The sequence below is a fragment of the Heloderma suspectum genome, chromosome 1, assembly GCF_057233095.1.
Source record: "Heloderma suspectum isolate Gila_16-S chromosome 1, 16-S_ref, whole genome shotgun sequence".
Classification (NCBI taxonomy): domain Eukaryota; kingdom Metazoa; phylum Chordata; class Lepidosauria; order Squamata; family Helodermatidae; genus Heloderma; species Heloderma suspectum.
The window spans coordinates 392473753-392488513 of NC_139458.1; the positions used below are offsets into that span (position 1 = coordinate 392473753).

At 42.4% G+C, this 14761-nt stretch overlaps 1 protein-coding gene across 2 annotated transcripts in view; it reads left to right on the forward strand.

The window, feature by feature from the left end:
- LIN9 (lin-9 DREAM MuvB core complex component) overlaps positions 1-14761 on the forward strand; it is a 37899-nt gene continuing 23138 nt past the window's right edge. Inside the window, exons 1-3 of one of the 2 annotated variants that reach the window (XM_084828646.1) lie at positions 1-128; positions 11268-11300; positions 13436-13530. In XM_084828646.1, coding sequence (XP_084684772.1) covers positions 56-128; positions 11268-11300; positions 13436-13530 — 201 coding nt within the window. In that variant the 5' untranslated portion in view covers positions 1-55. Of the gene's footprint in view, positions 517-11267; positions 11301-13435; positions 13531-14761 lie in introns of both variants that reach the window. The other variant, XM_084828645.1, reaches the window with a different exon arrangement.

A 14761-nucleotide genomic window follows, 5' to 3' on the forward strand; every position in this document is an offset into this window, starting at 1 on the left:
GAAAAAAAGCAAGGAAAGTGACTACGAAGTTGCTACGGTGGCGCAGCTGGCTCTCATGCCCCGCGCCACACTGCCCAACTCCCACTGGAGAGCCCGGGAGGGTCACAAGCCGGTCCCGAATGACGTGGGTAAGTGCCACCCGCTGCCCGAGGGAGCCGCGCACCAGGTGCGGCCGCTGCAGCCCACCGTCGGCTCTGCCCAGTCCTGCTCCTGAAGTTCCCCGCTCCTGTGTGAGAGGGCGGCAGCTGCCCTCCCCGTGGAGCTCCAACAATTCCCACCTCCCGGCGGGTTGCGAAAACAAGGCGCGCGCGAGGGAGCGAGCTCCCGCCCCTGCTTTCGTGGAGCCCGGGCAGGCTGAGCGAGCCGCTGGCGCGTCCCCCTCCCCCCCCCCATTTCTCCAGTCAGGCAGGCTGGAGGACTCCGTCTCCTCCCCCACAATGCACCGCGACAGGCAGCCTTTGAAAAAGCGGCGCGGCTCCTTCAAGATGGCGGAGTTGGATCAGCTGCCTGACGAGAGTGAGTAGCGACCTGTGCCCCTTCGACTCTGCCCCGCTGCCGGCCCTTGCTCTTCGGCCGCTCTTGAAGCCGCGGCTCGGCGTGCGGGACCTTCCGCCTGTTTCCCCTCACTGGAGCCGCAGTGGCCGGGTCGCTCTTGCTGCCGCCGGCGCCTGCTGCTCTTGCTGCTGCTGTTGTTGTGGGTGCCGGGGCGGGAGCTGTGCGGGGCCGGAGTCACAGTCTCCTCCCTCCGTGTCCGGGCCGGCCTAGCTCTGTTCTCCAGCGTCCTCCCCTCCAGTCGCTCCCCTCAGCTACTCCCTTTGGGAGGCGTTGAAGGGGTTGGGTCGGGGGGGGGGGAGACCAACAGAGCAGGGCCGGAAGCCTCTGTTATGTAATCTCCCCTTCTCCTGTCGGGGATGAGCCGTACCCCGAGACCTGGCGCAGGCCGGGGCAGTGCCCGTGATGGGCAGGAAGTAGAGCACGCCTTTCCAAGCCCGGCAGAGAAGCGTTATGTACAGGGCAGTGGGCGGCATTGCACTGGCATCGCACCTATCCAAGGTAGACAGTGAAACAGAATACAGCACCACCACCACCACAGCGCAGATCTGTTGAGGAGGGGGATCCCTGTCCTGCCATGGGCACCCTGTGCCTTGACATGACATTAGCCTTCCGTGCATTTGGGGAGGCTTATGTGCTCTCCCTTTACACTAAGAAACATATTGCTGCTTAGGAGACCATTTCTAACTGGGATAAATAAAGCTTACTTTCTAACTCTTGATCATACCAACAGAATATGACACAGGGCACGTTCCCAGTTTCTCCTTCTTGTATATGTCAAGAAGTAATTTAATAAATACTAATACCTATGAGTACAGAGCCAAGGCTGGTAGTGCATGTTTTTGTGGGTGTTCACTTCGTGGGGATGAATATGTTTCCTGTTATTTGGCTTGGCCAGGGCAAGCACCAGGGCAATTTATTGTATCTTGAGTTATGCCATATGTATGATCCACATGGGTTGTATGGACACTGTTGGGAAGCAAAAACAGGAATATATTTTCACTGTGGTGGTACTTGCACTGAATCTGGTGGACAGGTGGCACATTCTGTGTTCAGAAGTGTCATGAGTGAATAGCACTTGATTTAGATAGAGCACTGGTGGCCAATCAAGGGAGTCTGTGTGTCCTCCAATGCATATCTTCCATAGTGGATTGAGAACTGCCACAGAACCATGCACCCCTGGGGCTGGTTAAGATTTGCTTGACTTTTCGTTAAGTTTATGTAAAAGGACATACAGAGTATTAACTGAAGGCACAGACTGAACAGCAATAGAGGTTAATGTAAAATTCTTCCTGGGGAACAGGGATACTGGGGTGGCCCTTTATACAGTCCACTCTACTGAATTTGGTGAAGTATGATGCAGACTTGCAAAGCAAATCTTATACGTACACTGTAAAGTGCATATGGAATCAAGGAGATGAATATAAACATGAATGACAAAGTCATTATGTAGGTGGTAGCCGAAGACATATATTAAAATATCTGGTAATAATACAAAACAATATGCACACCACATGCTCAGTTCTAAAACTATGTTGGTGCTACACAAGTTCAAACTTTAAGAGAAAACTGAGGTATATAATAAAATACTATCTACTGGCAAATTATAAATTGGTTTTAAGTGTACATGAATAGTGTGAAACATAAATGTTTAGACAAAGCGAAACCCTTAGCAAGTGAGAAAACTCTAAAATATTTATTTAATAGACAAACATATATATGTGTGTGGTAGAAAGGCAGGAGGCCAGGAATGCAAGCACACTGCAGAATAGAAGCTTAATAAAATTGTTTCAAGTTACCATATTTGTAGTGTAGCTGTTGGAATGCTTTGTACAGCAAAGCAAGATTTGAGGATACTCTTTACTATGATTAGTAAAACGTGTTCAAAATATGTGTTTTTCTTCTTACAATGTTAGGATCATTCTGAAAGCTAGTTTCTGGACTGATTCTGTGTTATGACATAATAGTTGAAGGATATGCTTTTTCATAGAGAGAAACTATCACATATCAAAACTCTGTACTGGGTTAAAATAGTTTTAATACATTTTGGCCTATAACCATCTCTGACCATTGTCTATGCTGGCTAGGGCTGATGGGAGTTGTAAGCGAAAACATACGGAGGGCCACATGTGGCCCACCCCTGCCCTAATCTAGGTATGTAATAACTTGCAAAAGCAGGTGGATGTGTACATCAAGCAGAGGGCATGAACACCATGTCAGAAATGAGTGGCATGGAATTGTTTAGTGAAACTATATCCAAATGGGTTGAGAAGCCCATCCAAGCCTGATGTTACAGAGGAAAGGAATCACAGCTTGCTGTTTACTCTGACCTAGAACAAAATTTGCTCCTACCCCAAGAATGATAATCAGTTATGCTTTAAGTAAGAAGGAAAACTCAAGATATTTTATTGGACCACACAATCACCCTTCCAACATCATATCATTGTAGCTCTGGCAGTCTTTAATGCAGGGGCTGGGAACCTGTGGCTTTCAGATATTGTTAAACTCCAATCTCATCAGTCCCAGTCAGCATTGTCAGTAGTAATTGAATATGGGAGTTGTACTTCAACAACACCTGGAAGGCCACAGATTTCCTGTCCCTGTAATGCAGCCGTTCCCAAGCTGATGCCCTCCAAACATTTTGGACTTCAACTCCCATTAGTCTCAGTTAGTATGGCTAATAGTCAGGAATGCTGGGAGTTGTGGTCCAAAACATCTGGAGGGTACCAGCTGTGGAAGGGTGCAGAAATGCATCAGACTTCATTGGCTAGGTTCAGATAACATGATAACCCACTCTCAAGGGTTGAGTACGGGTTGTCTTTGAACCATGGGTTGTTGTTGAAACTTGGGTTAGCATGTTGTCTGAAGCCAGCCACACCAGCAAGCTATGGTTTGTTAACCACAGACAACCAATGAAGAGAACCCATGGTTTGTTGGGTTGTGAACTGTGGGTTGTTTGTGGTTAACAAGCCATGGTTTGTTAGCACAGCTAGGTACAGACAACGCGATAACCCATAGTTCAACAACAACCCACGATTCAACGACAGCATACATTCAACTCTTGAGAGTGGGTTATCATGTTGTGTGAACCAGTCATTCTCTCAAATGGCAAATAAGGTGTTAAAACTATCTGTGGTGTTCCACTTGAGCAGTTCAGATTGTAAGTGGGGATTCATACAATGGAATGATTCCTGTACAAAAAAAATATCCCTGCCCATGGAAAACTAGATGTCGAAGAGAAGGTTTCTAGTCTAGGTTATGTAGGATTTTAAAAGTTTTTTTTCTCACGGATGAGCATTCTGCCATGTGAGTTCCCATCTGCAGTCTGAAGTTGTGCAATTCATATTCAGGTTTACTACTTCATCGACTGGTATGAAAACTAAGCTCAAAGGAAGAGTGTTCAGGGGAATATCTCTGAGGAATTTTCTGATCCCAGAGAGTTACCAGTAAGGTATTGTGTTTTTTTTTTTTTAGGCCCAGTTCTCCCTGCCCCCTCCATATTCAGTATAAAGATCTGTTTAAGAGTTCATGTACTTTTCTATCAAAAACTGTCTTGCTTTCCCACAGTTCTATGGACTTCTGCCAGAGTCTTCTAACTTTGGCAGCAATCCTATATACATTTACCTGGGTGTAAGTCCCATTAAGGTCAGTTGGAATTCTGGGGAGACATGCATAATATTGTGCTGTTAGCTTTTAAGCATTGGGTGATAAATGTTTGTTAGGCTTTTGTTGCTGCAGTGGGTCTTATGGTTGGCCCAGCCAAACAATGAGTCTGGTTGAGAAAAGCTGGGTTGCTTAGGGAAGCGTGGAGTTTGCCTATTACAAAAATGTATGAATATTTATTTAAACAACACAGTTGTTGCACGACGATATATTGGGTGAATCATCAGCAGTATGGCATATAACAAGATAATGCTTGACCTTCACAAAATGGAGCATTCTGCTCTAAACTGAAACCATCCCCATGGGCACAGCCACATGGATGAAGTAATGTCTGAAATGACACAACCATGCTGACAGGTGCTGCTTTCCAGCAGTAGTTCACATGACTGCTACATTCACATGAAGTGGTACTCATGATAATTCTGGCCAGAACTTCCTCTACAAAGCTGTATCTTTGGGATGCTCTGTATGAAAATCTGAATCAGGCCAGGGGCTCCCACTTGCCCAATCTATAGGTAGGAGGAGTGGAATGAAGTATGGAAGATAAACATAGTTCAAGTGGTTGAAATGTTGCCACCTTGATGACACTTGTGCAAAGGCAGTATATACATAATTTACATAATGTATTCAGTTTGCAGGGGGGATTGGTACAGAATTTATATTTTTTTAAACATAGAATGCACACAGTGCTGATATTATCCTCTTAGCCAGTCCTTATTTGTGATAGATTTTTATATGAAATTTCAGCACCCCACTTTTTGTAACTCCCTTCCTGCTTTAAAAGATAGAGTACTTATTCAACTGGATAAATATTTGTCTACCACTTTTGCATCCTGACTTTAAAAACGTTTACTTGGAAATAAGTCCCATTAATTTAAATAGAACTTACCACCCAGAAAGTGATCTAAGATTTGAACCTGGAAGTCTGATTCTTTGGTTCTAGCGAAGAATGACTGCTGTACTAGTACTTGCAGCATTGCAAACTAATTGGTAATGTCTTCCTAAGTGGCTTAGTCTAGGTCTGTGCTAGACTGATGTTTGCTCAGCATGTTTCTGGCTTGCTGCTTTTTCTCTTTCTTTTCCATTTGTGGAAATGGATCGATCGTATTGTGCTGCATTATAACCTGTGGGTCTTGGGACCTAGTGCTAATATTTTTGAGTAATACTCATCTTTTTTCATTGCAGCTTTGCACAGGGCTGGGAACAGGGGGGAGAATCTATGTTGATCTTAATAGGATTTTGCTTAGGGTCATCAGTCCCCCTCTTCCCCTTCTGCTTCTGCTACCCAATTTCCCTGCTCAGATTTGGCTCATGTTGGGCCTAGATCTAGACTTCTGTGCTACTGGAGCTGCATTGTCTTGAGCTGCTACACTGGTGCAGTGTGATAGGTATTGTGCTTTACTGGCGCATTGCCACAGTTTGCAACATTTCTGTGAAGCAGCAAGACTTATACCTGATCCTATTTACTTGCAGCCTTGTATAGATAACCATAGCACTGGACAGCTTATATACTTTTTCCCACCTAGAAAAGTAGCAGATCTCTTTTTATATAAGCAGAAATGTATTCGTTTGGGGTCTACAGGAATAGGCTAAACTCCTATTCACCTAAATAGTCTATGAAGATTCTCACAAATCAGTTGTATTTGTCATCACAGTATGCTTTTAACTGGTAGAAACATCACCATATTCATCTCTTCCTATTGGCCTTCAGTCACCTAAAAGTAATTTATCATTCTGATTTTGTATCTATTCTGAGAACAGCAGTGGTGACATAATGCTTTTAGGGTGCAATCCTATAGGGATGCCTGTCAGCCTTCGAACTTGGAGGCTGACCGGCATCCTATGCAGAGCCTCTGTGCTCCTCCCACCCTCCATTTTTCCTAGACAGGCTTTTCCACCCATCTAGCTAGGGCTCTGCGGAGCAGGAGGGAAGGAGATTGGGGAGGCTGGATTCTTCATAAGCTGGCCTCCCCAGTCCCTTCCCTGCCCACAGAACTGCCTCCTTTCCCTCCTCTCCAAGGTCACTGGCACAGCTCTCTCTGCGCCAGCTGTGAGGGGGAGAGGAGTTTCAACCTCCAATCCAGGTATCCAAACTATCCTGTGGCCCCTCAGACACTGTCTAGGGGCCATTGGATTGCTCCCTTAAAGCACTTTCCTTTTGGCAAGTCACTTGTCTACTGTAACACTGGGGAAACATTGGGGATTGAAGAGAGTGGGAGGCAGGAAACAAATAGCATAGTTTTACCAGTTCTTATTGGGCTATTGGCCTTCTGTTATAAATTACATCAGGCTATGGTCTGATCTGTACTAACCTTATCTCTAGAAGGTTCTACCCTTAAAGGTGGCCTAAAATAATGTAAAATAAAGAAATGATACTAATATTTTTCTTTGCAATTTGTTCAGCTGCACAGTGTGAAATTTGTTACTTTGGTAGAACTGGTGCTGCTGAAATCATATCTTGTTGTCGTTGTTGTTCAGTCGTGTCCAACTCTTCGTGACCCCATAGACCATAGCACGCTAGGCCTTCCTGTCCTGCGCTCTCTCCCGGAGCGTGCTCAAGTCCATATTCATTGCATCTAGCCATCTCATCCTCTGCTGTCCCTTTCTCCTTTTGCCTTCAGTCTTTCCCAGCATCAGGGTCTTTTGCAGTGAGTTTTCTCTTCGCATTAGGTGGCCAAAATATTTGAGCTTCAGCTTCAGTATCTGTCCTTCCAATGAGCAGTCAGGGATGATTTCCTTTAGGATGGACTGATTTGACCTCCTTGCAGTCCAGGGGACTTGTAAGAGTCTTCTCCAGCACCACAGTTTGAAAGCATCAATTCTTCGGTGCTCAGCCTTCCTTATAGTCCAGCTCTCACAGCCATATGTTGCTACTGGGAAAACCATAGCTTTGATTATACGAACCTTTGTTGGCAAGTTGAGGTCTCTGCTTCTTAATATGCTATCTAGGTTTGCCATAGCTTTCCTCCCAAGGAGGAAGCATCTTTTAATTTCATGGCTACAGTCATCGTCTGCGGTGATCTTGGAGCCCAAGAAAGTAAAATCTGTCACTGCTTCCATTTCTTCCCCTTCTATATGCCAGGAAGTGATGGGGCCAGATGCAATGATTTTAGTTTTTTTAGTGTTGAGTTTCAAACCAGCTTTTGCACTCTCCACTTTCACCCTCAACAAGAGGCTCTTTAGATCCTCTTCGCTTTCTGCCATTAGGGTGGTATCGCCTGCGTATCTGAGGTTGTTGATAATTCACCCGGCAATCTTAATTCCGACCTGTGATTCATCCAACCCGGCGTTTCTCATGATGTACTCTGCATATAAATTAAATAAGCAGGGCGACAATATACAGCCTTGTCGTACTCCTTTCCCAATTTTGAACCACTCGGTTGTTTCATGTCCGGTTCTTACTGTTGCTTCTTGACCCTCGTACAGGTTTCTCAGGAGACAGGTAAGGTGGTCTGGTACTCCCATCTCTTTAAGAATTTGCCACAGTTTGTTGTGATCAATCACACAATCAAAGGCTTTAGCGTAGTCAGTGAAGCAGAAATAGACGTTTTTCTGGAATTCTCTTGCTTTCTCTATGATCCAGCGAATGTTGGCGATTTGATCTTTAGTTCCTCTGCCTCTTCGAAACCCCGCTTGTACTTCCGGTAGTTCTTGGTTCACGTACTGATGAAGCCTAGCTTGTAGGATTTTGAGCATCACCTTGCTGGCATGTGAAATGAGCGCAATTGTACGGGAGTTTGAGCACTCTTTGGCATTGCCCTTCTTTGGAATTGGAATGTAAACTGACCTTTTCCAGTCTTGTGGCCATTGTTGAGTGTTCCAAATTTGTTGGCATATTGAGTTCAGCACTTTAACGGCATCATCTTTTAGGATCTTAAATAGCTCAGCTGGAATAATGTCATCTCTGCTAGCTTTGTTGTTAGTAATGCTTCCTAAGGCCCACTTGACTTCACTCTCGAGGATGTCCGGCTCAAGTTCAGTGACCACACTATCATGGCTATCAGGGACATTCAGATCTTTCCTCTATAGTTCTTCTGTATATTCTTGCCACCTTTTCTTAATCTCATCTGCTTCTGTTAGGTTCCTGCCTTCTTTGTCCTTTATCATGCCCGTCTTTGCATAAAACATTCCCTTGAGATCTCCGATTTTCTTGAAGAGATCTCTAGTCTTTCCCATTCTATTGTTTTCTTCGATTTCTTTGCATTGTTCATTTAAGAAGGCCTTCTTGTCTCTCCTTGCGATTCTCTGGAACTCTGCATTCAGTTGGGTATATCTTCCCCTTTCTCCCTTGTTTTTTGCTTCCCTTCTTTCCTCAGCTACTTGTAAAGCCTCAGCAGACAGCCACTTTGCTTTCTTGCATTTCTTTTTCTTTGGGATGGATTTCGTTGCTGCATCCTGAACAATGTTACGGACCTCTGTCCATAGTTCCTCAGGCACTCTGTCTATCAGGTCTGATCCCTTAAATCTATTCCTCACCTCCACTGTATATTCGTAAGGGATATGATTTAGGTCATACCTGAATGGTTTAGTGGTTTTCCCTACGTTCTTCAATTTAAGCCGAAATTTTGCAATAAGAAGCAGCTCATGATCTGAGCCACAGTCAGCTCCAGCTCTTATTTTTGCTGACTGTATAGAGCTTCTCCATCTTTGGCTGCAAAGGACATAATCAATCTGATTTCGATATTGACCATCTGGTGATGTCCATGTGTAGAGTCGCCTCTTGTGCTGTTGGAAAAGAGTGTTTGCTATGATTAGCGTGTTCTCTTGGCAAAACTCTATTAGCCTTTGTCCTGCTTCATTTTGTACACCAAGGCCATGCTTGCCTGTTATCCCAGTTATTTCTTGACTTCCTTCTTTAGCATTCCAATCCCCTATGATGAAGAGGACATCTTTTTTTTGGTGTTAGTTCTAGAAGGTGTTGTAGGCCTTCATAGAACCGATCAACCTCAGCTTCTTCGGCATCCGTGGTTGGGGCATAGACTTGAATTACTGTGATGTTGAATGGTTTGCCTTGGATTCGTACTGAGATCATTCTGTCGTTTTTAAGATTGTACCCCAGTACTGCTTTTCCCACCCTTTTGTTGACTGTGAGTGCTACTCCATTTCTTCTAAGGGATTCTTGCCCACAGTAGTAGATATAATGGTCACCTGAATTAAATTCGCCCATGCTTGTCCATTTTAGTTCACTGATTCCCAAGATGTCGATGTTCAGTCTTGCCATCTCATGTTTGACTGCCTCCAGCTTACCTTGATTCATTGATCTTATATTCCAGGTTCCTAAACAATATTGTTCTTTACAGCATCAGACTTTTTTTCACCACCAGACACATCCACAGCTGAGTGTCCTTTTGGCTTTGGCCCAGCCGCTTCACTCTTTCTGGCGCTACTTGGAAATTCCCTCTGCTGTTCCCCAGTAGTATACTGGACACCTTCCGACCTGAGGGGCTCATCTTCCGGCGTCATCTCTTTTAGCCTTGTGATACGTTCCATGGGGTTTTCTTGGCAAGAATACTGGAGTGGGTTGCCACATGACCTGTCCGTCTTGGGTGGCCCTGCACGGCATAGCTTATGGCTTCACTGAGTTACACAAACCCCTTCGCCACAACAAGGCAGTGATCCATGAAGGGGAAATCATATCTTAGTTCATATCAAAGGACATATGTTGGGAAGCTTGAAGAAGACATAACCTAAATAGTTCTGTTGGGAGTACAGTGGATGTTAAAAGCATTTTTCTGTTGCATCCTCTACTATGAAAAACGGATCTCAGTGCATAAATAAAGTCGTTACCACAACTGTTGCAGGCCATATTATGTAAGTCTATATTAAATTAGGCTTGAACCATGTCAGCTCCCTAATAATGCAAAATATGCCATTTGGAGGACTGGCACCTGGTGCCTATGTACTGGAAATATTTTTGCAAAATTGTAGTACTGAAGTAGCTGAACAGAGACTTCCCACTTTAACACATGTACTGTACCTTTAATGGAAGAACAATATATTGTTCTGTTGCATCTTATTGAAAGCTGGATGTGATTGTGGCAAAGTTAATGTTACTTCAGTTGTTTAATTTTGAAATGGATTTGCAATATAAATCCAGACTGACAGTCTAGTCCAGCGTAGATTTGATCTTGGTTTGTAGGGCAAGTGAAAACTATAGTTTGATGGTTCAGATGTAATCACAAACAGTGTTTGACCATGACCAGGAAGTAACTAATTAAGCAGAGTAGGCAAGGGATGGGGGACTAGGGTTTGCTCTTGTAGGATTGAACTGTGATTTGACATTACGTGTGAATTGACCCTAATGCTGCTACTCTTCTGGTATTTCTATACTACACTTCAAACTATGTTTAACTATCATAGCTACAGTCATCTGATGGATGCTTTGTGAGGATGCTCAGATTTTTTTCATAGAAAATCCTGTCCCTTCACAGAATTGCAGATTCCTAGAATTATACTGCCTTGGTTGTGAGCCATGATAGTTGAACAGCTTTGAAACTGGCTTAAATCAGTAAGGTAGACATCCCCAAATGTTTCCTTATTAACAGAAAATGAAGGAAAAAGCAATCCTAACTGTGGAAGGGAAAAGCAGACTTGGAGATCTACTGCCTCATCCCCAGCCCTGTGGTCTCATGCTGGCCAGGGCAGATGGTGTGGGAGGGTGGTTTCACTAGAGTTTTCAGACTGGTGGATCCATATTTTTCTAAAAAAAACCCGCCCCACACACACACACACACACACAACTTACGGCAGTGGTTGTGGATTTTCTGTGCCAGTTTCAGGGTTGGCATAGCTGGGGCTTTGGATCATGCAGATCCAAACTCAGCTTTACCACATAATACCCAGTTTAGGGCTGTTCCTCCTGCTACTGCAGGGAAACTCCCAGCAGAGGCCTGCAGAGGGCCACCAACAGGCCTTCCTAACCATCTCCACTCTCCAGCCATCAACCTTTGGGAGTTAGGAGTGTTCTGTAAGATAATTAAGATGTAAATGCAGCAAGAACTGTGAGTACACTGTGAGAAATTTTATCACCATATTGAGTTTTGTTATTTTAGGTTCATCAGCAAAAGCCCTGGTTAGTTTGAAAGGTAAGCTATCCCATTTATTTCTTAAATTGTAGAATTCGTGAAAATGAACTCCTGATATAAATGCACATTCAAAGAGCGCTTCATTCTGTAAGGAGGTAAAGTCAAATCTGCTGAAATTTGGCCACAGAGAATGGCAGTAGATCCCAACAGATTCAGGGAAAGTTACAAAGAAGAAAGCCTTTGTGTAGGAAAATCAGAAGTATACATCATAATATGTGCACATAATATGACAAATATGCATGGGTTTATTCTGCCATATGTATACAATGAAATATTTATATTTATTTAATTTTAAAACATTTGTATCTCACTCTTCTATTAAAAGAGTCATCCAAAATTACTAACAAGAATCATAATATGCATAAAACTACCCAGCAAAATTAAACAATCATAAAATAAGCTAAACAGCAGAGAAAATAAAATTAATAAAACCAGCAGAAGAAAACACAGCAGATAAAACTAACCCACAAACCCATTCCAAATAAAGTTTTAACCATGGCACATGTTTTCCTGTACATAAGTAGTAATGTGAAGACCAGGAAAACAAAACAAAAACTCCGGAAAGGGGTTGGGGGCTCTCCCAATCTTAAAATGGAAAAAAAAATGAGGAGAAGTGAAATCTCTTACGAATTATTTTTCTTGCAGTAGTGAGAACTGGCAGTAATATATTTTAAAGCTCTGCTTTTAAAAGCATTCTACTCATCAGTGTGAAATCCAAATGTCCAATCTACCCCCAAACACACTCCCTGCAAAAATGGAGGGTAGGGACATTTTTTTCCCCATGGCTTCAAAGTTTCTGGAAATTTTAGTTCTACACAGAAGCAATGTCTGTTTAGGAAAATTTTCTTGTGTGAGTAAGCCCTTAGGCTAAATCCTGTTTCACTACACTTCTGCGAAAGAGGCCCAGAGCTGATTGTACATATGTATTTATTTTTATATAAGTATATTGGAATGGTTCAGAAAGATGCTTGAATGAGTCTCCAGGAAAGCAAGTTCTAACTTTGTGGGGCTGCACCATTATTTTTTAAAATCATAATCATCATTGTGGTTCATTTGTATCCCACTTTTCCTTCTGAAGGAAGCCCAAAGAAGCTAACAGTATCATGCAGAATTAATATCAAATACAATATCAAAAGACAACAATATGAAAAATTATCTAACAGTAAATAATACTGCAGTAAACAAACTTTCAGTTCAGAACTTAAACAGCAGGTCAGTTAATAATAATAGAATTTAATACAGTTAAATTCATAAATATAACAAACAAGGGGATAATACAATACAACCCATATTTTAACCCAAAATACTCACTTATACCCTACACCAGTATAGTATGCCATTGATACCCTAATTTGGTGTTCAGAGAGTATTAGTAAAGAGGTACTCTTTGCCCCTCTGAAAGATCTTACTGGAACCTAAATAAGAGGTGGTCTCATGTGGAAATTAGTGCCCAAATGCATGCCTTCCTTATTACAACCCATGTCTTCGCATTTGGGGGCATATAAAAAAGCTGTTACCTATTGATAACCTGTTTGTAGTACTTAGATGGCAAATCTGGGGTTCTGGACACACATGAAAATATGTCTGTTCTGGGGACAGATCTCAAAAGGTGCTATATAACAACACAGTTGTTTTATTCCCTTTTCTATTTTTCTTTTCTCAGTTAGAAATTATATCTGAAAATACAGTTTGGAAATATAACCAGAACATAGACCTGATTGGGGTGAGGAGGGAAGAACACTCAGGGACTACTTGTAAAAATGTATTGAAATGGAAGAATATTTAAATCCTACATATGCTCTTTTTTATATTCCATTGTTCTTATTACTGTCCTATGGGGCTTGGCAAATAGTGCTCAAGCAAAAATGGCCTCATTGAGAGGTAAACTTATCTTAAAAACGAAACATGACAACTTCAAATTACTTATATGCTAAAAGAAAATCCTAGATTGGGAGTATAATTACGATTTTAAATATTAATATTTTATAACATGCAGTTATATTTTTAATATTAAGAATTATTATATTATGAATATTGATTTTACATTTGTAAAGGATTTTAGAGAATATCATCCTGTCCTGATTTTACAAATATGAGAGAAACCACATTTATAATTTATAATGTATTCATAACAGAGGGAAGTTTATCCAATACATGGAATGAAAAATTCAGTTCTTTGCAGAAAACACCCATCTGGAAGGGCAAGAATGCAGGAGCTACTGTAGAAATGGTAAGGAGCAACTTTGACCTATTTTATTTGTTCAGTACATTTATATCTACCTTTCTTCCATTTTGGAACTCCAGGTGGTTTACATGGGGTTCCCAGGTGGTCTCCTATCTAGGCACTGACCAGACCCAGACTTGTTTTTCTTTAGCCTTTTTTACATTTTGAGGGTGTAAACATTTTTCCTGGGTTCATGGACATATAGTGCAGTCATGTTTGCAAAAATATTTGAGAGACTCTGAACATTTCACATTTGTAATGAAACCTAAGAAATCCTGTGCACACTTGAGAATAGCCTTTTGTAGATTAAATGGCTGTGGCTGAGAGGTGGTGGTTTGCTTAAGACCACCTTGTAAATTCATGGCTGAGATTTTTTTTAATCAAAGTCTTCCTAGCTCATGCACTTAGCCATTACACTATATTACATCAGTTTATCACAACATCCAGGGTAAGCAGCTTCAAAGCACCAGCTGTGGAGAACATTCGATCCTTCAGCCTGCTAGCTTCATGAAACTAGTGGAACTAAAGAGCCTGCTACAATTGCTCCCACTGTGTTGCTGCACCTAGGTTCTCTCAGGCATGAGTGGCATTATGGCACTGTCAACAGTAGTCACTGAATGCTTCTGCAAAGAAAAACTTCCTCCTACCCTGCCCCTACCACCCTCTGTGAAGTATCTCAAGTTCCTACATCACATTCGCAATCTTCAGACAATGCTGCGATATTATAATATCAGTCCATATGAAGGCATCTATATTTGCTAGAGCAACTCCAGCACTCTTTCCAGAGCAACTTTTAGGAACTCCAGCAAGCAACTAAGTCAGAACGGTAGCCCCAAGATGTAGTAGCCAGGTGGATCAGGCAGAGATGGAGAGCCAGACAAACAAGGAATGGTCTGCAGTCTAAAACCAGCAATACTACCATATAAAGCAAAGGCTACTTCATTTCCCCAGGATACTTGCTAAATAGTTGTAGCAGCTAATTGGGCAGCAGCTGGTCAGGGTGTAATAAACAACTAAACATCTAGCTAAATAAGTTGATTCTGACAATAGGATGCAACCCAGCCAAAGCTGTTGATGAAACGAGAGTGGAAGGAGATAAGTAAAATCCATGCTTAATTTTCCCATTGACATGAAAGCACTTTGCTTTCCCTTTGACTCACATAAAATCACATAATTTGAATAGTGCTCAGTAGGTGCCATTATCGGCTAATAGTTGTAGTAGAGAGGAATCTATCCG